This window comes from Capra hircus, chromosome 27, assembly GCF_001704415.2.
Source record: "Capra hircus breed San Clemente chromosome 27, ASM170441v1, whole genome shotgun sequence".
Classification (NCBI taxonomy): Eukaryota; Metazoa; Chordata; class Mammalia; order Artiodactyla; family Bovidae; genus Capra; species Capra hircus.
Window position 1 is genome coordinate 38603622 of NC_030834.1, and position 25232 is coordinate 38628853.

Consider the following 25232-nt stretch of genomic DNA (forward strand, 5'->3'; position numbering starts at 1 on the left):
TTTGAACATCCTTCATCTAGAGAACTGCAACAGTCTATGACAGGGACCCCGTGACTCTTGGATGCCGGCTACATTCTGGTTCAGAGGATGTTAAGGACGAGGCTGGCCAGATAGGTGCTATGGTTCCTCCAAATGGAATAAGTCCTCAGTCTAACTCCACCCTAAAAGAGGTCCTAGGGTAATTGATATCCACATCCATGGGGGACAGAACTAACCTCAGGATTGAGGGAAAGCTGGAAGGCAGTGTGTTTCCAGAGGACTGCCAGGGCTGTTGGAGAAGCACTGTGGGCGCATAAGGCAGGAGATGATCTGGGGGCTTCCAGAGCGTTTACCTATAGCAGTAACCACCATCCACTCTGGCGAGAGTCAGGGTCCCCGAGGGCTGGAATGAGGGAGGACACTGAGCGATTCTGGGTGCCACGGGCTGATGAACAAAGTCAGTGCTTAGCACGTCCTTATTTGCAGACTCTGACTTTCTGTGTTAGCAACCGCAGCTCTAGCTCTTCACATGGGATCTGGGAGAGAAGAAGCTGCATAGTATTCCCTGGACGCACCACCGGTTTCCGAGTGCTGGGCTGAGGCTACACCCAGGTGAAGGTTGGGGGCTTGAATTCAGGTGGGTCTGGAAGCACAGGACTGGAGTCTTGTGGCTTCTCCATCCTCAGGTTGGCCTGCCTAGTGCCTGATCGGCTGAGTGAGATCCCGAGAAAGGCTCCCGGTGACTGAGCTGTTGAGCATGGAGCCCCTGGTGAGTAGGGGTGCTTCCTCCTGACGCTGCCCCCAGTCCCCATCCTTCCTCAGCTCAGCCGCCCACTCTGGGCAGCGGGAGGGCTGCTTTGTCTAAACCAGAACATCCCTGATGTTTTAGGAATCGGTGACGTTTGAAGATGTAGCCGTCGACTTCAGCCAGGAAGAGTGGAGCCTGCTAGACAAGTCCCAGAAAAACCTGTTCAGAAATGGGATGCTGGAAACGGTCACCCACCTGGTCTCTGTAGGTGAGTCTGTCAACAGGGATGTGCCTGAGCCTGTGTCCATTCTGTTCATTCACTCACTGAACGAGCATTTAGAGCAGCTTCCCTGGGTCCCACTCCAGCTGCTCCCTGATTCTCTGCTAGTCCTCATAATTACTTAAAGGAAGACATTCCTTTTCATGGCACTTTTCATTACCACATTGAAAGGTTATCTTGGCCAGGTTTCATATATTTACTCATACTTAGTGTCAACATTCAGAACAGGACTGGGGATTCAATGGACATTTTAATGCATAAATAAAAGGATCAAATATTTTAAAAATAATTATTTTGTTCCAATCACTCCATGAAGGCTTAACACCAGAGTCCTGTATATGACATAATTTTGATTCTTCCTGTAAGGTGAATCACTACTGGATCCTCTTTGACAGAAATATTCAGCCCACGGTAGAGTCTTTTGATCTTTCCCATTTGGAAAAGACTGGGGATTCTGTGGCCTCTCTCTGAACTGGTGCAGGGGCATCAGCCCCTAGACAGCCTCACTGTTCTTGCTGCTGCTCTGGGTTTCCTCCTGGTCTGCTCAAGGGCCTTCGCTGTTCTGTCTGGTGAAGATGTTACCTGCACCGACCTTCAGTTATCTCTTTATTGTCTTCACTGCCTTACCCATGGCTCACAGCAAAGGGTAATTAGCCCACACTCAAAATCCACGTTTGTTTGTTTGTTTAAATCACACAGGCTATCAAATTAGCAAATCACATGTGATTTCATAGCTGGAACAAGGAAAAGAGCTGTGGACTGGAGCAGCAGGAAGCCTCCAAGGTCAGAGTCTAGGTGAGTGTCAGGGGCCTGGGCTTCAGGGCAAAACAATTTCAGCCAGTGTGTTAAGTCCTTGGAGATACCAGATGAAAGTCTGATGAAGGCAGGGATATATTCCAAAGTGGAAGCAAGGACATTGGGGCATATTCCTCATTCTGGGCCCCTATCATCACAATACATATTACTTCCTGCCATTTTCTCTTCTTTAAGGAAAAGGGTTCTTATGGAGTTATTGCACTTAAATTTTCACATAGTGATTCTTGTCCTAATCCTGCCATTTCATGATTTTTCCACCATTTTCTGACCCAATGTCTCCTGACCACATTACATTTTTATATTTTAATCCTGTTTTCATTTTCTAATAGACAATGACTTTTTAAAATATTTCTTTCAAATACTACATTGAGTATTTCTTTGCTATACACAGTTTCTCCAACTGAGTGCCAATATTTGAAACATACTCACATGGACCTTGGTGGTTGTCTACATTTTATTTCCCTAATGCCATTCTAAAATCTAAATTTTTTCCATTCTTTAAGCAGTGAGAGATCCCTTAAACAACAAGAAATGATATTCATGCAAAGTGTCTACAGAAAGCACCTATCCTCTACTATGTCAGTAGTAAGTTTCAGGGGTGGGAACCTCAGTCATCCAAATGAAAGACCCAGCAGTGTGATAAGTTGGTAATTGAGCACAGTTGCCTGTGTGTAAGTTGATAAAGCTCTTTCAGAGCAAATTTTTGGATAGTCTGAAATTGGTTAAGTGAATATGAGCTTAAAACTAATGTAAGGAAAACAGTCAATAGCACAAACATTGTTCATCTCCTAGTTTTTAGAACACACTGAAGTTTTCAAAATTAATGTGATATCTGGGGTTTGGAAACTATAAAAGAGAATGTTTGTGCCTGAAGGGGAGTAACACAACCTGTTTGCAACTAACACTGGAGACATTTTACCAGGAGAGTATTACTGGCTGATGCTCTAGGGTGAACATGTAGACAAATGAGTGTCTACCTGGACACGGGCAAACCAGTAACAGCCTCATATCTCCTTTCCCAAAACAGGTTTCTTACCAGCAAGGGGATCCTGCTGGATGCACTAATTTGAGAGATGAATTAGCTTCTAGATCTTCACCTCAACATTCATCAGTTCACTTAAGAAGGAAACATGTCTGCAAACAGTGTGGAAAATCACGTAGTCAAGGATCATTTCTTGATGCACAGGGTCCTATTCACACTAGAGGAAAAGCAGGTGAATGTCCTCTATGTAGAAAAGTCTTCAATAATTACTTTAGCCTCAGATGACACAGGATGATTCACACTGGAGAGAAACCATACAAATGCAGTCTCTGAGAAACCGCCACTGGGTCCACACTGGAGAGACACGATTCGAATGTCACGTGTGTGGGAAACTCTCCAAAATTCCTACCTGAAACATGAGAAAACACACAGGAGCGAAGCCAAACATGAGTAAACGCACAGGAGAGAAGCCCTGTAAATGTCGTCTCTGTGAGAAAAGTTTTCATCAAATCTCTTACCTTAGAAAACATGAGACAATCCATCCCAAAGAGAAGCACTATGAATGTTGTCAGCGTGGGAGTCTTTAGCCAAAGCTCTGGCCTTAGTCAGCACAAGAGAATCCACACTGGAGAGAAACCTCACGTGTGTCTTGTGTGTGGGAAGGCCTTCAGTCAGAGTTCTGAATTGACTCGGCACAAAAGGACCCACACAGGAGAGAAACCCTATAAATGTCAGCAGTGTGGGAGCACCTTCAGTCAATATGCAAACCTGAGGAGGCATGAGAGAACACACGCCGGTGAGCAACCCGATGAGTGTCAGCTCTGTGGGAAGTGCTTTAGTCACGGCTCTTCCCTTAGACGACACGAGGGAACCCAGCACCAGAGAGAAAACCAGGAAGGCCCTCAGTAGACTTTCTCACCCGAGGTGACACGCTGTTCCTCCCACATTCCACACGTGAGGAACGTGGGAGGAACAGCAGCCATAGCGTTAGCATTTAAAGTCACCAAGTTCACACTCACTAAAGTAACTGTCTGTAATCAATATGGAGGCTCCGTTCAGGCATCGCACTCCCCGGTCCAGACAGGAATCACCTGTCGGACATGGATCCACATGTGCGCTGTCTCTGTGGCAAAGCCTTTAGTCACTGACCTGACCTCAGGTAACTTAGCAGAACTCCCTCTAAGTACAATATGGGTGTTTTCAGCAACAACTCCCAACTCTTAAAGACCCTAGAGGATGTGAGCAGAGGATAAGAATGCCTAGTGTTTCTTTCATAAGTATTGTTCGCCATGAGCCAACTCCATGTGGAGAACCACTAGGACTTTGATAACTGTCAACAAACATTCAGCCAAGCGCCAGGCTTGATGTGCACAAGAAATTCCGTGGAAAAAAAAAAAAAAAAAGCACTAAAACAAGAACAAAGACGAAGACCTTTGAGAAATACTAAGGTATTGTTGAGCAGCACCAAAGCATACTTCTGAACACTTTATCCTAGAGAAGTGATTTCACAGAAGGTTCTGAGACATTCTCTCTCCATAGAGCAACCCCTCTGGTCCACATGTACGCAGGCTATACAACACACCGTCAGTGTCATGGAGGAAGGGAAGTCTTCGGTGATCACTCATTTCTCAGTCCACACAGATATCACCCTGAGGATGCAGCGATCCTGAAAGCACAGTGGGGCTACAGCCAGATTTCATAGCAGAAAAAATCCTGTGGAGGAGGCATAGTGCTAGTCGCTCAGTCGTGTCAGATTCTTTGTGACCCCACGGATGGTAGCCCACCAGGCTCCTCTGTCCATGGAATTCTGCAGGCAAGAACAGTGGAGTGGGTTGCCATTCCCTTCTTCAGAGGATCTTCCTAACCCAGGTCTCCTGTATTCCAGGCAGATTCTTTGTGTAGCAGGGCAAACCCCTAAAAGATTCTTTGTGCAAGCCCCCTAAAAAGTCCTGTAACATACAATCAGGTCTCCCTGGTGGCTCAGTGGTAAATAATCCACCTGCAATGCAGGAGACCATGGGTTTTATCCCTGGGTCCAGGAGATCCCCTGGAGAAGGAAATGGCAACCCACTCCAGCATTCTTGCCTAGAGAACCCATGGAAGAAAGAGCCTGGGGGGTACGGTCCATGGGGTTGCAGAGTTAGTCACACCCTAGCAGTTGAACAACAGTAAACACGTGAGTACATTATGATTTGGGGAAAGACCTATTCATGAAAACGTGGCATGAAATGGAGAATGAAGAGACCTGGCAACGTGGGTGTAAAGTTTTGTAAGAAGTTAGAATTTGCGTGTGCAATAATAGTTGTAAATGTTCAAGCAGCCGTTTGTGGCTGAAGGAGCTCGGTGTTGCGTCTGGTCGCTTTGCCTGTGTGCGTGCTGGTCGCTGCAGTCGTGTCCAGCTCTTTTTGATCCCATGGACCATAGCCTGCCAGGCTCTTTTGTCCATAGGATTCTCTAGGCAAGGATGCTGGAGTGGGTTCCCATGCCCTCCGCCAGGCTGCTAGTGCTGCTGCTAAGTCAATTCAGTCGTGTCCGACTCTGTGCAACCCCATAGATGGCAGCCCACCAGGCTCCCCAGGTCCCTGGGATTCTCCAGGCAAGAACACCAGAGTGGGTGGCCATTTCCTTCTCCAATGCATGAAAGCGAAAAGTGAAAATGAAGTCGCTCAGTCGTGTCCAACTCTTAGTGATCCCATGGAATGCAGCCCACCAGGCTTCTCCGTCCATGGGATTTTCCAGGCAAGAGTACTGGAGTGGGGTGCCACTGCCTTCTCAGCCCTCCGCCAGGGGTTCTTCCCAACTCAGGGATCAAATTCATGTCTGTTTATGTCTCCTGCATTGGCAGATGGGTTCTTGATCAGTTGTGCCACCGGGAGTCTGGTTTCTTTCGGCCCCTGTAACACAGGGAAGCAGGTCTGCACTCTGGAGAGTGAGCAGAGACTCAGCCCACTCTCTGAGCCCCCCTTTCTCCACTGCTCTTTCCACACAATTCAGCTCCACTCGTTTCAACATCTCCCCACCCGATCTACCCCTTCAGGGCCTGGGGCTGACACAGCTCTGATCTTCAGCTCCACTGCCCAGGTTTCCCAGAATGTCATGACCTGCTCAGGCAAGGTCCTGGGGGAGTCTCAGAGACATCCGGTCTTACATTATTTGAGGCCTTCAACCTATGTCTGTGGATGGAAACCACCTAGGGCTCAAGAGACAGACATCTGATCTCTGCCCTCCCAGACCTCAGGAATCTGTATTTTGTCCCCAAATCTCTGACTGAGCCCAGTGGATGAAGAGTTCCTTCCATAATCATACTCTTGATCTTACTCAGCTGATTCCTGAATTATGCACACAGCAGTCTCAACAGAAACCCAGTCTTGTTACCCTCACATAAGCTCATGGGATAAATCTGCAAGAACATAAAATACCAAACTATCAGCCATCACACAAGCAGGTTTTTAAAATAATTAGTACAATGTCCTTTTCCAAAGAAAAATGAATGTCATCACAAAGCAAATCTCCCCTCTTGTCTGTAGGACTTGGAAAGTTATCCTTGACCCACATCCATACTGAACCCAAATCTCCAGGAGAGTCTTTCCGTATATCCACTCGGATGAGTGTGTGTTCCTGCCAAAGCAGCACAATTCCCCAGAAGGCCGAGTCCACTCACAGAAACACACACAAGGATGGCACTGATACCTCACTACCTCTTTTCTTGCTTATTTATTTGATTTTAGCTCTGCTGGGTCTCTTTTGCTCTGAGGGCTTTTGCTTTTGCTCTAGGCGAGCCAGGGCCACTCCGGTTGCGCTGTGCAGGCTTCCCCTTGCAAGCGCTTCTCTTGCAGCAGAGCGCAGGCTCTGCGGTGCGTGGCCTCGGCTGTGTCGCCCGGGCTCTGGAACGCAGGCTCAGTAGTGGCACATGGGCTTAGCTGCTCTGTAGCAAGTGTGATCTCCCCAGACCAGGGATCGAACCCATGTCTCCTGCATTGGCAGGTGGATTCTTATCCACTGAGCTACCAGGGAAACTCCATCATTAGCTTTCAAAATCTCCAAGCGGAATTCTGGGGACAGTCAGGTGGTAAAACTGAGCAAGGTAAAGGGCAACCAATTCTCTTGTCTGTCTATTGTCATGCATTTCATTCCTTGGGTACAAAGAAGGCCCTCAGTAGACTTTCTCACCCGAGGTGACACGCTGTTCCTCCCACATTCCACACTGAGAACGTGGGAGGAACAGCAGCCATAGCGTTAGCCTTTAAAGTCACCAAGTTCACACTCACTAAAGTAACTGTCTGTAATCAATATGGAGGCTCCGTCAGGCATCGCACTCCCCGGTCCAGACAGGAATCACCTGTGGACATGGATCCACATGTGCGCTGTCTCTGTGGCAAAGCCTTTAGTCACTGACCTGACCTCAGGTAACTTAGCAGAACTCCCTCTAAGTACAATATGGGTGTTTTCAGCAACAACTCCCAACTCTTAAAGACCCTAGAGGATGTGAGCAGAGGATAAGAATGCCTAGTGTTTCTTTCATAAGTATTGTTCGCCATGAGCCAACTCCATGTGGAGAACCACTAGGACTTTGATAACTGTCAACATTCAGCCAAGCCCCAGGCTTGATGTGCACAAGAAATTCCGTGGAAAAAAAAAAAAAAGGCACTAAAACAAGAACAAAGACGAAGACCTTTGAGAAATACTAAGGTATTGTTGAGCAGCACCAAAGCATACTTCTGAACACTTTATCCTAGAGAAGTGATTTCACAGAAGGTTCTGAGACATTCTCTCTCCATAGAGCAACCCCTCTGGTCCACATGTACGCAGGCTATACAACACACCGTCAGTGTCATGGAGGAAGGGAAGTCTTCGGTGATCACTCATTTCTCAGTCCACACAGATATCACCCTGAGGATGCAGCGATCCTGAAAGCACAGTGGGGCTACAGCCAGATTTCATAGCAGAAAAAATCCTGTGGAGGAGGCATAGTGCTAGTCGCTCAGTCGTGTCAGATTCTTTGTGACCCCACGGATGGTAGCCCACCAGGCTCCTCTGTCCATGGAATTCTGCAGGCAAGAACAGTGGAGTGGGTTGCCATTCCCTTCTTCAGAGGATCTTCCTAACCCAGGTCTCCTGTATTCCAGGCAGATTCTTTGTGTAGCAGGGCAAACCCCTAAAAGATTCTTTGTGCAAGCCCCTAAAAAGTCCTGTAACATACAATCAGGTCTCCCTGGTGGCTCAGTGGTAAATAATCCACCTGCAATGCAGGAGACCTGGGTTTTATCCCTGGGTCCAGGAGATCCCCTGGAGAAGGAAATGGCAACCCACTCCAGCATTCTTGCCTAGAGAACCCATGGAAGAAAGAGCCTGGGGGGTACGGTCCATGGGGTTGCAGAGTTAGTCACACCCTAGCAGTTGAACAACAGTAAACACGTGAGTACATTATGATTTGGGGAAAGACCTATTCATGAAAACGTGGCATGAAATGGAGAATGAAGAGACCTGGCAACGTGGGTGTAAAGTTTTGTAAGAAGTTAGAATTTGCGTGTGCAATAATAGTTGTAAATGTTCAAGCAGCCGTTTGTGGCTGAAGGAGCTCGGTGTTGCGTCTGGTCGCTTTGCCTGTGTGCGTGCTGGTCGCTGCAGTCGTGTCCAGCTCTTTTTGATCCCATGGACCATAGCCTGCCAGGCTCTTTTGTCCATAGGATTCTCTAGGCAAGGATGCTGGAGTGGGTTCCCATGCCCTCCGCCAGGCTGCTAGTGCTGCTGCTAAGTCACTTCAGTCGTGTCCGACTCTGTGCAACCCCATAGATGGCAGCCCACCAGGCTCCCCGGTCCCTGGGATTCTCCAGGCAAGAACACTGGAGTGGGTTGCCATTTCCTTCTCCAATGCATGAAAGCGAAAAGTGAAAATGAAGTCGCTCAGTCGTGTCCAACTCTTAGTGATCCCATGGAATGCAGCCCACCAGGCTCCTCCGTCCATGGGATTTTCCAGGCAAGAGTACTGGAGTGGGGTGCCACTGCCTTCTCCAGCCCTCCGCCAGGGGTTCTTCCCAACTCAGGGATCAAATTCATGTCTGTTTATGTCTCCTGCATTGGCAGGTGGGTTCTTTATCAGTTGTGCCACCTGGGAAGTCTGGTTTCTTTGGGCCCCTGTAAACACTGGGACGCAGGTCTGCACTCTGGGAGAGTGAGCAGAGACTCAGCCCCACTCTCTGAGCCCCCCTTTCTCCACTGCTCTTTCCACACAATTCAGCTCCACTCGTTTCAACATCTCCCCACCCGATCTACCCCTTCAGGGCCTGGGGCCGACACAGCTCTGATCTTCAGCTCCACTGCCCAGGTTTCCCAGAATGTCATGACCTGCTCAGGCAAGGTCCTGGTGGAGTCTCAGAGACATCCGGTCTTACATTATTTGAGGCCCTTCAACCTATGTCTGTGGATGGAAACCACCTAGGGCTCAAGAGACAGACATCTGATCTCTGCCCTCCCAGACCTCAGGAATCTGTATTTTGTCCCCAAATCTCTGAACTGAGCCCAGTGGATGAAGAGTTCCTTCCATAATCATACCCTTTATCTTACTCAGCTGATTCCTGAATTATGCACACAGCAGTCTCAACAGAAACCCAGTCTTGTTACCCTCACATAAGCTCATGGGATAAATCTGCAAGAACATAAAATACCTAAAACTATCAGCCATCACACAAGCAGGTTTTTAAAATAATTAGTGCAATGTCCTTTTCCAAAGAAAATGAATGTCATCACAAAGCAAATCTCCCCTCTTGTCTGTAGGACTTGGAAAGTTATCCTTGGACCCACATCCATACTGAACCCAAATCTCCAGCGAGAGTCTTCCCGTATATCCACTCGGATGAGGTGTGTTCCTGCCAAAGCAGCACAATTCCCCAAGAAGGCCCGAGTCCACTCACAGAAACACACACAAGGATGGCACTGATACCTCACTACCTCTTCTCTTGCTTATTTATTTGATTTTAGCTCTGCTGGGTCTCTTTTGCTCTGAGGGCTTTTGCTCTAGTTGCGGCGAGCCAGGGCCACTCCGGTTGCGCTGTGCAGGCTTCCCCTTGCAAGCGCTTCTCTTGCTGCAGAGCGCAGGCTCTGCGGTGCGTGGCCTCGGCTGTGTCGCCCGGGCTCTGGAACGCAGGCTCAGTAGTGGCACATGGGCTTAGCTGCTCTGTAGCATAGGTGATCTCCCCAGACCAGGGATCGAACCCAGGTCTCCTGCATTGGCAGGTGGATTCTTATCCACTGAGCTACCAGGGAAACTCCATCATTAGCTTTCAAAATCTCCAAGCGGAATTCTGGGGACAGTCAGGTGGTAAAACTGAGCAAGAGTAAGGGGCAACCAATTCTCTTGTCTGTCTATTGTCATGCATTTCATTCCTTGGGTACAAATGGCTCAGCAAGGTCATGTGACCTTGGAGTAGCATGAAGGTCAGTTTGCAAAGACAGCTTTCCCCATGGACACATCCTCGGCCACCTGAGTAGCTTCATGTCATCCAGTGAAGTTTGTCCAGCAGCCATTTTTCCGAGATTCTACTGACAGATAGGAGGAGCGCAGCTGGATTTCAGGTCGGTTTGAAATATATGTGGTGTTCAGCTATACCCCCAGAGAAATGGAACAGCAGTCAAAATATGTAGTGATGTGGCTTTAGACAATGCGGTGAAGATTCTTTAATTTTTTTTAAATTTTCATTTCTATTTTTCTGAGATATTCTGTTATAATATTAGATGAGTTTTAGGTTTACAACAATATGTTTCAGCTCCGGCATACCGTGCGCCTGCCCAGCACCAACACGCTATCTTCCCTCCTTTGCTCTCCGTGACTGTGTTACCCTCGGGCCCTCCCGCCTGCCAGCCCCCCCTGTATCCACCACTCAGCTCTGTGTTTCTGTGTATCTGTTCTTGTGTCATTTGTTTAGTTCTTCATTTTTTTTTCACTTGTTTTCTTTTTGTTTCTTGGTTTCTTCCTGCTTCACACATGAGTAGAGTCAATAGGTGTTTCTCTTCTCTGAATCTGTCTTCAGACACAGAGCGAACAAAGCTGATATATGACTTGGATTGGTCAGGAAAATCTTAACAAGGTCACATACCTTGGAGCAGTAACGAGTTAGCTAAGAAAGGGAACTTCCAACAAGGACCCTCAGCCACTTCCGAGGCTGCGTCTCCTCCAGTGGACGGTGTCCAGCGCCCACCATTCTGAGCATCTACTGACAGATGGGAGGCACCCAGCTGGATTTCAGGTTGTTTATTTCTATTTGCTGTTCAGTATATCCCCCAGAGAAAAAAGACACACACAAGATACGTACACGTGTGGCTTTATGCACTGTGAAAGTGGCACAGTTGTGTCCGACTCTTTGTGACACCGTGAACTGTACAGTCCATGGACTTCTCCAGGCCAGAATACTGGAGTGGGTAGCCTTTCCCTTCTCCAGGGGATCTTCCCAGCCCAGGACTCCCGAATTGCAGGCAGATTCTTTACTTGCTGAGTCACAAGGGATGCACTGAGCCATGTAAAATTTAACTTCCAAGTATTGATATTCCAGGGTACTATTGGGTTACAATAGTAGATACAGATAGGAAGTGATGGTAGTATCTGCAGTTGATGATGGTAGTGTCTGTATTAATGCTAGTAGCTGTATCTGAACCTTTGGAACCTGCCTAAAGGCCTGACTCTGCTCTGCAGAAGGTCAGCCACGCCCCGTTCTGAGATAAGTCTAGTGGACTCTGTGGAGTCTTGCACTATAAATCACAGTGGGGAAAATTCCCGGGGCTGTGCTTATCAAGTGCCATTAAATGTTACTATAAAGTTTGTTTTAAAAGATTTCTTTCTGTGTTTTCAGAAAAACAAGAAAAATTACACAGTCATCTCAAGAGATGTAGAAAGATCATTTGGTCACAGTCAACATCCTGGTCAGGCAGGCCCTGCACCCAGCCCCTGCAGGGCCTTCCTTCAGCCCTAAATCAAATCACCAATAGGGCAAGATCCGTTTCATATGTAAATATAACTACATACTGTTGAATTTAATATGCTAGTAGTTTATTAAGATCTTTTGTACTTATGCTCATCAGGAAATTTTTGAGTTTGTTATTATGTATTATTTGATTTTGTTATCATGGAAAGGTACACTTAGTGGCTGAGTCGTGTGTAACTCTTTTGGACCCCATGGACCTCAGTCTGCCAGGCTCCTCTGTCCGTGGGGATTCTCCAGGCAAGAATCCTGGGGTGGGTTGTCCTGCCCTCCTCCAGGGGATCTTCCCAACCCAGGGATAGAACCCAGGTCTCCTGAACTGCAGGCGCATTTTTTACAGACGGAGCCACTAGGGAAGCCCTATTATGTAATGCTGGTATGTAAAACCAGTTGGAATCAGTTGCCGCCTTGCTTTTGAATGATCATTTTGGTAGGATTGATATAATGTCTCCCACAAATTTTATAAAATTTACCAATGAAAAAGTTTCCATTTTAATAAAGTTTTACCATATAAAACATTTTGTGTGTGGTTTTTATCTCTAAGCCTTGAAGATATCTTAATACTATTTTGACTCAAGATAGATCTTGTAATGGAGGGGAAAGAGGAGCATGGGAGGACTTTATGAAAAACACAGAATCAGGGCCTCCCAGATCCCCGGGGCCACTTATGCATGTTAACAATGACCCGGGCCAGTCTCCTGCAAGGAGAATGTGGTCAGCCTGTGCACTGCCTACAGCCGCAGGAAGCCCCGGAATCACCTCAGCCCTCATCTTCAGGTGCCCTGCGCCAACTCTTCCTCCAGAACCTGGGAGTCCAGACAGCAGGGGGCTACAGGCAAGTGTCAGGGACTGTTGTTCCTGGACCAACAGGGGCCAGCAGAGGCCACCACGAGTGGTTTGAGAACTCCCTGACCAACCGGGCACTTATCTACCCTTGCTCAGGCTGAGGGTCACCACCCCCTTGCCTCTCAGTGAAGTGAGCGAAAGTCGCTCAGCTGTGTCCAACTCTTTGCGACCCCATGGACTGTATAGTCCGTGGAATTCTCCAGGCCAGAATATTGGAGTGGGGAGCCTTTGCCTTCTCTAGAGGATCTTCCCAATCCAGGGATCGAACCCAGGTCCCCCGCATTGCAGTCTGACTCTTTACCCGCTGAGTCACAAGGGACGCACTGAGGCATGGATAATGTAATTTTTAAGCATTTCTTTTTCTAGGGTATCTTTGGGTTACAAAAGTACATGTTTTATTTGTATAAAAATAGCTTTCAACTCTGCCTGCCATAGGCTGACCAACACCAGAAACTAGGTTTTGCTTTCACCAGCCTGCGGGCCTCTCTTCCTGCGGCCCTCTGACCCCCACTGCTCTGCTCCGTGAATATGTGTTTATTTTTTGTGTCATTTCCTGTCTCTTTGTGTGTGTGTGAGTGTTTACACTTTTATTTATTTATTTATTTTTTATTTTACAATATTGTATTGGTTTTGCCATACATCAACATGAATCCGACACGGGTGTACACGTGTTACCCATCCTGAACCCCCCTTCCTCCTCCCTCCCGGTACCATCCCTCTGCGTCATCCCAGTGCACCAGCCCAAGCATCCTGTATCCTTCATCGAACCTAGACTGGCAATTCATTTCTTATATGATATTATACATGTTTCAATGCCATTCTCCCAAATCATCCCACTCTCTCCCTCTCCCACAGAGTCCAAAAGACTGTTCTATACATCTGTGTCTCTTTTGCTGTCTCGCATAAAGGGTTATCGTTACCATCGTTTGCTGTCTCTTAATAATTTTTTTTACTTGTTCCCTCTTTTTCTTTGTATTTAGAGTTCCATATATGAGTGGATTTATAAGGTATTTCTCTTTTCGGAAAGTGTGTACAAAATGTTAGATCAAAGGTGATACTTAACCTTGATTGGATTAATACAACCTCGTCAAGGTCAGGTGATGTGGGAGCAGACTCAAAGGCAGCAGGAAAGGGAAACGATCCCACGGACCCTCCTTGGCCACCTTCAAAGGTGCACAAAGTGTCCAGCACCTACCTTCTGAGCATGTACTGACAGGTAAGAGATATGCAGCTGGGATTGAGGATGATTTAAATTTGGTGGTGTGTGTCCATCGGAGAAATGGGACAGTAGACAAAAGAGGTACCAATGTGGTCTAGGCAATGGGGTACGGATACTTTAATGTTTAGATTTAATGATGTTTGTAGGGTAATTTTCTTGAAGAGATCTCTAGTCTTTCCCATTCTGTTGTTTTCCTCTCTTTCTTTGCACTGATCACTGAGGAAGGCTTTCTTATCTCTCCTTGCTATTCTTTGGCACTCTGCATTCAGATGATTATATCTTTCTTTTTCTCCTCTGCTTTTGGCTTCTCTTCTTTTCACAGCTATGTGTAAGGCCTCCTCCAACAGCCATTTTGCTTTTTTTTGCATTTCTTTTCCATGGGGATGGTCTTGATCCCTGTCTCCTGTACCATGTCACCAACCTCCGTCCATAGTTCCTCAGGCACTCTGTCTATCAGATCTAGTCCCTCAAATCTATTTCTCACTTCCACTGTATCACCATAAGGGATTTGATTTAGGTTATACCTGAATGGTCTAGTGGTTTTCCCCACTTTCTTCTATTTAAGTCTGAATTTGGCAAGGAGTTCATGATCTGAGCCACAGTCAGCTCCTGCCCAGTCTTGCTTTTGCTGACTGTAAAGAGCGTCTCCATCTTTGGCTACAAAGAATATAATCAATCTGATTTCGGTGTTGACCATCTGGTGATGTCCATGTGTAGAGTCTTCTTTTGTGTTGTTGGAAGAGAGTGTTTGCTATGACCAGTGCATTCTCTTGGCAAAACTCTATTAGCCTTTGCCCTGCTTCATTCCGTACTCCACAGACAAATTTGCCTGTTACTCCAGGTGTTTCTTGACTTCCTGCTTTTGTGTTCCAGTCCCCTATAATGAAAAAGACAGCTTTTCTGGGTGTTCTAAAAGGTCTTGTAGGTCTTCATAGAACCGTTCACCTCAGCTCCCTCAGCGTTACTGGTTGGGGCGTAGGCTTGGGTTACCGTGATAATGAATGGTTTGCCTTGGAAATGAACAGAGATCATTCTGCCATTTTTGAGATTGCATCCAAGTAGTGCATTTCGGACTCTTTTGTTGACCATGATGGCTACTCCATTTCTTCTAAGGGATTCCTGCCCACAGGAGTAGATCTAATGGTCATCTGAGTTAAATTCACCCATTCCAGTCCATTCTAGTTTGCTGATTCCTAGAATGTCGGCGTTCACTCTTGTCATCTCCTGTTCGACCACTTCCAATTTGCCTTGATTCATGGACCTGACATTCCAGGTTCCTATGCAATATTGCTCCTTATAGCATCGGACCTTGCTTCTATCACCAGTCACATCCACAACTGGGTATTGTTTTTGCTTTGGCTCCATCCCTTCATTCTTTCTGGAGTTATTTCTCCACTGATCTCCAGAAGCATGTTGGGTACCTACCAACCTGGGGAGTTCCCCTTTCAGTATCCTATCATTTTGCCTTTTCATACTATTCATGGGGTTCTCAAGGCAAGAATACTGAAGTGGTTTGCCATTCCCTTCTCCAGTGGACCACATTCTGTCAGACCTCTCCACCATGACCCTCCCATCTTGGGTGGCCCCTCATGGCACGGGTTAGTTTCATTGAGTAAGACAAGGATATGGTCAGTGAGATCAGATTGGCTCGTTTTCTGAGATTATGGTTTCAGTGTATCTGCCCTCTGATGCCTCTCACAACAACTACCGTCTTCCTTGGGCTTCTCTTACCATGGACGTGGGGATCTCTTCACAGCTGCTACAGAAAGGGCAACTGCTGCTCCTTACCTTGGACGAGGGCTATCTCCTCATGGCCGCCCCTCCTGACCTTGAAGGTGGAGTAGCTCTTCTCGGCCCTCCTGTGCCAGCGCAGGTGCTGCTCCTTGGACGTGGGGTTGCTTCTCTCGGCCACCGATCACGTGATCACTCACGTAGAGCCAGACATCCAGAAATCTGGATGTGAAGTCAAGTGGGCCTTAGAAAGCATCACTACAAACAAAGCTAGTGGAAGTGATGGAAATCCAGTTGAGCTATTTCAAATCCTGAAAGATGATGCTGTGAAAGTGCTCCACTCAATATGCCAGCAAATTTGGAAATTTCATCAGTGACCACAGGACTGGAAAAGGCCAGTTTTCATTCCAGTACCAAAGAAAGGCAATGCCGAAGAATGCTCAAACTACCACACAATTGCACTCATCTCACACGCTAGTAAAGTAATACTCAAAATTCTGCAAGCCAGGCTTCAGCAGTAAGTGAACTGTGAACTTCCTGATGTTCAAGCTGGTTTTAGAAAAGGCAGAGGAACCAAAGAGCAAACTGCGAACATCTGCTGGATCATGGAAAAAGCAAGAGAGTTCCAGAAAAAACATCTATTTCTGCTTTGTTGAGTATACCAAAGCCTTTGACTGTGTGGATCACAATAAACTGTGGAGAATTCTGAAAGAGATGGGAATACCAGACCACCTGACCTGCCTCTTGAGAAACCTATATGCAGGTCAGGAAGCAACAGTTAGAACTGGACGTGGAACAACAGACTGGTTCCAAACAGGAAAAGGAGTACGTCAAGGCTGTATATTGTCACCCTGCTTATTTAACTTCTATGCAGAGTACATCATGAGAAATACTGGGCTGGAAGAAGCACAGGCTGGAATCAAGACTGCCAGGAGAAATATCAAGAACCTCAGATATGCAGATGACACCACCCTTATGGCAGAAAGTGAAGAGGAACTAAAAAGCCTCCTGATGAAAGTGAAAGAGGAGAGTGAAAAAGTTGGCTTAAAGCTCAACATTCAGAAAACTAAGATCATGGCATCTGGTCCCATTACTTCATGGCAAATAGATGGGGAAACAGTAGAAACAGTGTCAGACTTTATTTTTTTGGGCTCCAAAATCACTGCAGATGGTGACTGCAGCCATCAAATTAAAAGACACTTACTGCTTGGAAGAAAAGTTATGACCAACCTAGATAGCATATTCAAAAGCAGAGACATTACTTTGCCAACAAAGATCCATCTAGCCAAGGCTATGGTTTTTCCAGTGGTCAAGTATGGATATGAGGATTGGACTGTGAAAAAAGCTGAGTGCCGAAGACTTAATGCTTTTGAACTGTGGTGTTGGAGAAGACTCTTGAGAGTCCCTTGGACTGCAAGGAGATCCAACCAGTCCATCCTAAAGGAGATCAGTCCTGGGTGTTCATTGGAAGGACTGATGCTGAACCTGAAACTCCAATCCTTTGGCCACCTCATGAGGAGAGTTGACTCACTGGAAATACCCTGACGCTGGGAGGGATTTGGGGCAGGAGGAGAAGGGGCCGACAGAGGATGAGATGGCTGGATGGCAATCCTGCCTCGATGGACATGAGTTTGAGTGAACTCCGGGAGTTGGTGATAGACAGGGAGGCCTGGCGTGGTGCTGTGATTCAGGGGGTCGCAAAGAGTCGGACATGACTGAGCAACTGAACTGATTCAGTGAATTTGCTAGATGAAACTTCATGTGTACAAAAAATATATTTCAGTTTCAGTAGATCATAGAATTGGTGAGCACCAACAACTTAGGTGTTTTTGTTCCCACCCTGTGGACCCGCTCCACTCGTCGGCCATCCCCTTGCCACTATCCTCCGACACGCCCTGCTCTGTTCTGTGGGAATGTTTGCTTCTATGTCATTTGCTTTCCTTCCTTTTTGTGCTGACTTCTTTGCTTCTGAAATTTGTGTTTCGTGTCCCACATGGAAGTGAGTGCACAAGGTATTTCTCTTTTCTAAATGGGTCTTCGAGACACTGAGAGGTATAGGGTGATTTTTGCTGTTGAGTCGCTCAGCTGTTCTGATTCGTTGTGACCCCCTGGACTGTGGCCTACATAACGTTGATTGGTTAAGAAAACCTCATCAAAAAAAAAAAAGAAAGAAAGAAAGAAAACCTCATCAAGGTCACGTGACCTTAGGGGAGTATAAAGTCAGCGGGAAAGGGAAATTTCCCTTCTGACCCTCCTCAGCCACCCTGGAAGCTGCATCTCCTCGGCTGGAGTGTCCAGCACTCATGATTCTGAGCATCTGCTGACAGACTGGAGGCTCACAGCTGAATTTCAGGTTGTGTGGTTTAAAGCTGGTGTTTGGCTAGTCCCTCAGGGAAACGGGACAAGAGGAAAATCATGTAGTGATGTGGCTTTAGACAGCTGGGGATCGATTCTCTAATTTCTTTGGAATTATGTTTTAATTGTTAAAGTTTTGGAATTATCCCATTATAACTTTAGTGAAGTGTTAGGTGCATTGCCATACATTTCGGCTCCTGTGAACCACACACCCTCTCAGCACCCAAAACTGCAGGTTTCCTCTGTTATTATCTGCTGCCCAATTTTCTTTTCAGCTCCTCTTCTGATTCCCTTTACTCAGGTCTGTGTACCTTTGTATTTGCTATCAGGTCAGCACTGTCTTCTTTAAAATTCTTTTTACTTGTTTTCTTTTTGTCTTTTGTGTTCCACACATGAGTGACATTGTGAATTATTTCTTTCTCTTAACCAGTCTTTAGATGTCATTAGACCAAAGGGAATAGATGATGTCACTTGGCTAAGAAACTCGACAAGGTCGTGTGACCTTGGAGCAGCCTCAGGTCAGCTGGGAAACGGCAATTCCTCCCTCACTGGTCCTCGGCCACCATCAGAGCTGCATCTCCCTCAGTGAGGGCATTCCTCCCCCACCTCTCTGATCCTCTCCTACAGAGAGGAGGAGCACAGCTGGAGTTTAGGATGGTTTGCTTTTTAAAGCTGGCGTTCACCATATTGCTCAGAACAAAAGTCCATAGTAAACTGATGTAGTGATTTGGCCTGTGGATAGGGTGAAGTGTCTTAAACTTTATAATTTTATTTTTTCAATTGAGTAAATGTTGATGTTAATGTTAGATGTTTCATTTGTCCTTTTTTTTTTTTTTGCAATTACAAATTGCAATTTTAAAACTAATTTTAAAACTTTGGGGTGAAACCCACAGGAATAAAAATGACTGGGAAAGGATAACCCCCTCACCCTCTGGCAGTGGCTGAAAGGGAAAGAGGCTACCTGAGGGGAAGGAAGCACAAAAGGGACCCGCTGCAGACTCAGGGCAAAGGGAACGCCATCGGTCCTGGGGCCTGGGAGCCCTGCGGCAGGAAACCCCAGCGTGGGGGCACTGGCTTCAGGCCCACAGGCCAAGGGCAAGAGGGTTGCACACGAAGCCCCAAAGTTACTTGGCTTCCCCCTTCCCTTCTGCCTTTCTCAGCTTCTGCTGCATGATCTGGGTGTCCCTCTGCTTGGGGGACAATCGCCCCGAAGCTCAGTGCTTTCCCTTCAGCGAGCAGCTCTGCCTTTCCTTATTCTTCTGGCGGGCAAGCTCCTGCTGGTCACCTCGCGTCACGGGGACTGCAGTGACTCTGCCTTTTTGTACATTATTACATTTCAGCATTTTGACCCTTATTCATGCTCACCACCCAGATTTTCCTCTCTCTCTGCCACTACACATTTGACCACAGTCACTATCCTGCCTTCTCCCGTGAAGCTTCCTCCCTCAGTTCAGTTCAGTCGCTCAGTCGTGTCTGACTCTCTGCCACCCCATGGACTGCAGCATGGCAGGCTTCCCTCTCCATCACCAACTCCCGGAGTTTCCTCAAGCTCGTGTCCATTGAGTCGGTGATGCCATCCAACCATCTCATCCTCTGTCGTCCCCTTCTCCTCCTGACTTCAGTCTTGCCCAGCATTAGGGTCTTTTCAAGGGAGTCACTTCTTAGCATCAGGTGGCCCAAGGATTAGAGTTTCAGCATCAGTCCTTCCTATGAACACCCAGGATTGACTTCCTTCAGGATGGCCTGGTGGGATCTCCTTGCAGTCCAAGGGTCTCTCAAGAGTCTTCTCCAACACCACAGTTCAAAAGCATCAATACTTCAGCTCTCAGCTTTCTTCACAGTCCAACTCTCACATCCAAACATGACTACTGGAAAAAGCATAGCTTTGACTAGATGGACCTTTGTTGGCAAAGGAATGTCTCTGCTTCTGAATATGCTGTCTAGGTTGGTCATAACTTTTCTTCCAAGGAGCAAGTGTCTTTTAATTTCATGGTTACAGTCACCATCTGCAGTGATTTTGGAGCCCCCCAAAAATAAATTCTGCACTACTCCACTGTTACCCCATCTATTTGCCACGAAGTGATGGGACTGGATGCCATGATATTAGTTTTATGAGTGGTGAGCTTTAAGCCAACTTTTACACTCCCCTCTTTCACTTTAACCAAGAGTCTCTTTAGCTCTTCACTTTCTGCCATAAGTGTGGTGTCATCTGCATATCTGAGGTTATTGATATTTTCCTGGCAATCTTGATTCCAGCTTGTGCTTTATCCAGCCCAGCGTTTCTCATAATGCACTCTGCATGTAAGTTAAATAAGCAGGGTGATGACATACAGCCTTGATGTACTCCTTTTCCTATTTGGAACCAGTCTGTTGTTCCATGTCCAGTTCTAACTGTTGCTTCCTGACCTGATATAGGTTTCTCAAGAGGCAGGTCAGGTGGTCTGGTATTCCCATCTCTTTCGGAATTTTCCATAGTTTGTTGTGATCCATACAGTCAAAGGCTTTGGCATAGTCAATAAAGCAGAAGTGGATGTTTTTCTGGAACTCTCTTGCTTTTATGATGAGCCAGTGGATGTTGGAAGCTTCCTCCCTATCGTCCGCTAACTCTTCTGGGTATCTGATTGTTTGCCTCTGTCTTCTGGTTTGTTTATCGATGTGTTGATTTGTTACCTTTTCGTTTGCTCTCACTGTTCTACCCAGGAGTGATGTCCTTTGTGTTTGCTTTCAGCCTCTAACTTAATTCATTAGCATCATAACAATAAGGTCTCTCCATGTTCTGGAAAATAATAACATCTCAAATTTTTTTCTTTCTTCTTTTTTTCTGGCTGATTAGATTTCCATTGAATATGCATACTATTGAAAGCCAAAAACATTATTTGTTCACCCTTAGTTGAAACATATGTTTCACATTAGCGAGGTACAAATGAGACGCTGAGGACAAAAGTTCCAGAAAACAGACCCTTAGCCGAGAGTCATCTAATCTAGTAGAGAGGAAGATAATTAGAAGTGAATTTGTACTTGAAAATTGCTTTCCCTGATGCCGAATGGGAGAGTCCAGTTTTCAAAATTCATCACACTAAATTTTTATTTTCAAATGCCTATTCTTCAATATTAAGTGTAGCTTTCCCCTAGAACAAATATTTGTGTACATGTGGGGAGATCTTTTATCTCCTAGATTGTGAAACATGTAACCCAAGTCTCTAAATTTAGTCTTCCGAGGATGCAAATCCAAATGCATGTTAATCTGGGTCCTAATCTGTGTGTCAGTAATCAGGGGAGAATATAGAAATGTCTGGGCAGTTCAGTTCAGGCACTCAGTCATGTCTGACTCTATGGGACCCCATGGACTGGAGCACCCCAGGCTTCCCCGTCCACCTTCACCTCTGGGAGCTTACTCGAGGTCATGTCCATCGACTCGGTGATGCCATCTGACCATCTCATCCTCTGTCATCCCCTTGTCCTCCTGCCTTCCATCTTTCCCAGCATCAAGTCTTTTCCTATGAGTCAGTTCCTAACATCAGGTGGCCAAAGTACGGGAGTTTCAGCTTCAGCATCAGTGCTTCCAGTGAATATTCAGGACTGATATCCTTTAGGATGGCCTAGTTGGATCTCCTTGCAGTCCAAGGGACTCTCAAGAGTCTTCTCCAACACCACAGTTCAAAGCATCAATTCTTCGGCATGCGCCTTTGTTTATAGTCCAACTCTCACATCCATACATGACTAGTGGAAAAACCATATCCTTGACTAGACGGACCTCTGTCAGCAAAGGAATGTCTCTGCTTTGTAATATGCTGTCTAGATTGGTCATAGCTTTTCTTCCAAGGGACAAGCGTCTTTTCATTTCATGGCTGCAGTCACCATCTGCAGTGATTTTGGAGCCCCCAAAAATAGTCTGTCACTGTTTCCCTATGCATTTACCATGATTTTAGTTTTCTGAAGGTTGAGTTTTAAGCCAACTTTGCACTCTCTTCTTCCACTTTCATCAAGAGGCTCTTTCGTTCTTCTTTACTTTCTGTGAAGAGAAAGTTCTGGGCAGGAGAAGACAATTTTTAGAAACCTGGTCTTGATGTCATGATCCCCATTTAGGGTCGATAGGGCAGGGATGTCTCTGTGTCTGCATCAATATGACAGGTGTTTTTTTTTGTTTCTTTGTTTTGTTTTCACAGAGGAAATCCAAAAATTAAGATTGAGGAGAATCTCCAGTAGGTGTGGAAGATGGCTGGTCAGTACGGATGGCTGAAAGCCTGCCGACTTTTTCAAGACCAGAAAGTGAGGAAGCAAAACCCAGGACCTGGGAGGCAGATGGCTCCCCAACCACAGGACAAAGACTCTATGGTGAGTGGAGGCTTGGACCCACAGGGAATCTGTGGGTGGCATGGACTGCGGAGACAGGGTTTAGACCTGGAATATTCTGGGTCCATCACTCACTAGTGTATTCGCATCCAAAGATAGCTGCCTCCAACTCCCTCCTGAGCAGCTCGGGCCACTCAGAGCCTGGGAGGAACCACGTGGCTCCTCGGGGTTATGTCTGCCCTGGCTTTATCCAGATCTTTCAATGGGCCCTTACTGTTCACCGAAGACCGCCAGCCCTTCCTCCTCTGATGCTTGTGATGAGGGCTTTGGGAACCACAATGTTGTAATTATCCTGACACCTGAGGGACCGTGCCCTTTCTCCAGAACCAGCATTCCACGCTCTCCATCCATCCTTGCATTCCCTCTGAACTCCTGCCTGTGCTTTCTGCTGACTCTCTGACCTGGTTCTCCTCCACCCACAGGTGAAGTGTAAGGACTGTGGAGCCTTTGGGCACACAGCAAGGAGCCTCAGGTGCCCCATGAAGCGCTGGCAAGGGGCACTGGTGCCCCTGCCCTTGGGGTCCAGATTCGGTAAGGAGAACCTGGCGTGGAAGCTGCAGGACCCACCGACCCCAGGGAGCCCTAACGCGGCTGAGAGAGAGGAGGAGGAAAGACAGAGGTGAGCGGCGGGGAGGTGGGACCCAAGGTCGGGGCTGAAATCTGGAGGCGGTTCCTCTCCTTGTCGACACTGTGCTGAGCCATGTCTAGAAAGGACAGGGCAACTGGGGAGACAGAGGCAGGAGCCACGTGCTCAGGGGCCACACTCGGGGGCTCACACCAGGCCCTGAAGTCACTAAGGAGAGTGGGGAACACACACAGCTTTGCATCTGACCGGCCCCGAAGCCATAGAGATGAAGAGACGACTTCCTGGGAGACCCTGCAGGGGTCTCTGGAGTCAGGGAAGGACAGGGGCGGTCTGCACAAAGGCAGAGGGCTTCAGGTCCGGTGTCACCCCCAAACTAGGAAAGGGGTGGGCCACAGCAACCGTGACAAGGACACTGGTTTCTGACACTTGACCTGTTCGTGTTGCAGGAAAGAGGAGCAGCAGAGGAAGCTCCTGCAGCGATTTCCCAGGAGGCCCCGCGCTCGGCAGCCGCAGAGCTGGAAGGAGGAGCCGGAGCCCGGCCTCTGCCTGAGGGTCAGTCTCTTGGGCCCCCTCCTTAATCCACTGGCCTCAGTCCTGTCTCTGGGAGGAAACCGATCATGTTCTTTCCTGACCAATGTCAGCATTTAGTTTTCAGATGCCATTTTTCGCGGTGCCTTTGATTTTGCTTTCTGACTCGCATGTCTGGCGAGAAGCTGGTAGGGACATGGAAGCGATTCTATCAGCAGCTTCCATAGTCAAATCCTTTAAGTTAGAACAGGAATCTGTACATTTTGATTCATCCTCCAAAACTGGAACTGAAAACTCATTTTGCCATCAAGGCGCCTGCAAAACACCAATCTGTGTACAGTCTCGAGAAGGTCTACCAAAAGCTTCTTCCCCTTACTTAACAAGAGACACTGTTAGAACATTTCCATTGGCCACTGGATGTATAAATGTGTCAGGGTCACATGAGCACCCTGATGTTGAGGATCTTACCATGTAAAATTAATTCCTGTGAGGTGTTTTTCTGGAGGGAGAGGAGATTCTCACCCCTGGCCTCTCTGTGTGCTCTTCTCTTACAGCACCCAAACATGCCCCTGCTTATCCACACATCCAGGAGGAAATCCTTCCAGGATCCAGATCACCCAAGAGGGTCACCCACCAGGAAAGATGAAGTGAAATCCAGCCTCCCCGCAGTGTCTCTCATCGGCAGGAATGCGGCCCCGGCCTCCAAGGGCAGCGTCGAGGCTCCAGGCAAGAGATGTGCGCAGACCCCCAGCCTGACATGTGTGAACCCCGCAAAGAAACCTAGACTCAGCCCCGTCCAGACCCCCCAGCACAGCACTCCCACAGCAGATCTGGGGGCCTTCCTGAATCTCCCTCCTCCACCCAGCACAGCTGGACGTGGACTGAGAGTGGCCTTCCGTGCATCCAGGGAGACACCTGCCCAGGGGCAACGCTTTGACCTCCAGCCTCCCGCGGACAGATCTCCCTCCAGGAGCGTGTGCGGGCTCCCCGCAGCCCACCCGCCGCCCATCAGCATCCGCGTTCGGGCCCAGCCTCTCAGGATGCGCTTCCTGAGAGATGCTGAAGGCTGCTGGAGCTGCCACTACATGGCGCCCCCGTCTCCGCGGCCTGCGGAGCTGCCAGCCCCTCCTGCTCAGAGCCCGTCCGACGAACAGGAGCCTGAGGGACTCGCTGTCCCCAGGCCCCGGAGCGTCCTCTACGATGACCTCCTGGTGTCTTCTTCCTCCGAAGAGAGTGACTGGGACGCAGACACCAGTGGCAACTGAGACTCGTCCTCCAGTGCCCGGTGCCCTGACTTGACTGTGACTCTGGCTGGTGGGCAGGGTGTTAGAGGGAGCGGCTGTTCCCGGTGAAGGCGGACTCCCCACCCTGGTGGGCGAGACAGCAGTGGGACCGGACCTCCCTGGGGACACACAGCTGCACACACTGCCCTGTCTCCTCATGGAACCCCAGTCTGTCCCATGGCGCTTATCCAACCGAACCGCAAGCTGTCAACCTAAAACGATTATAAGCAATTGAGGCAAACTCTAGGAGTGACTTAGAACCATTGTGTAGACAGGAAGTGATGGTACTATCTGCAGTTGATGATGGTATTGTCTGTATTTGATGGTAGTAGCTGTATCTGAACCTTTGGAACCTGCCTAAAGGCCTGACTCTGCTCTGCAGAAGGTCAGCCGACCCCCATCCTGAGATAAGTCTAATGGACTCTGTGGAGTCTTGCACTGTAAGGCACAGCGGGGAAAATTCTCGTGGCTGTGCTTATCAAGTGTCATTAAATGGTACTCTAAAGCTTTGTTTTAAAAAATTTCTTTCTGTGTATTCAGAAGAAACAAGAAAA

General features: G+C 47.6%; 1 protein-coding gene across 1 annotated transcript; it reads left to right on the forward strand.

The window, feature by feature from the left end:
* LOC108634076 (putative protein FAM90A13P) lies at positions 22144-24660 on the forward strand. Its single transcript, XM_018041811.1, has 4 exons — positions 22144-22197; positions 22704-22900; positions 23314-23419; positions 23950-24660. The coding sequence occupies exons 1-4, from the start codon at positions 22144-22146 to the stop codon at positions 24658-24660; spliced, it is 1068 nt and encodes a 355-aa protein (XP_017897300.1).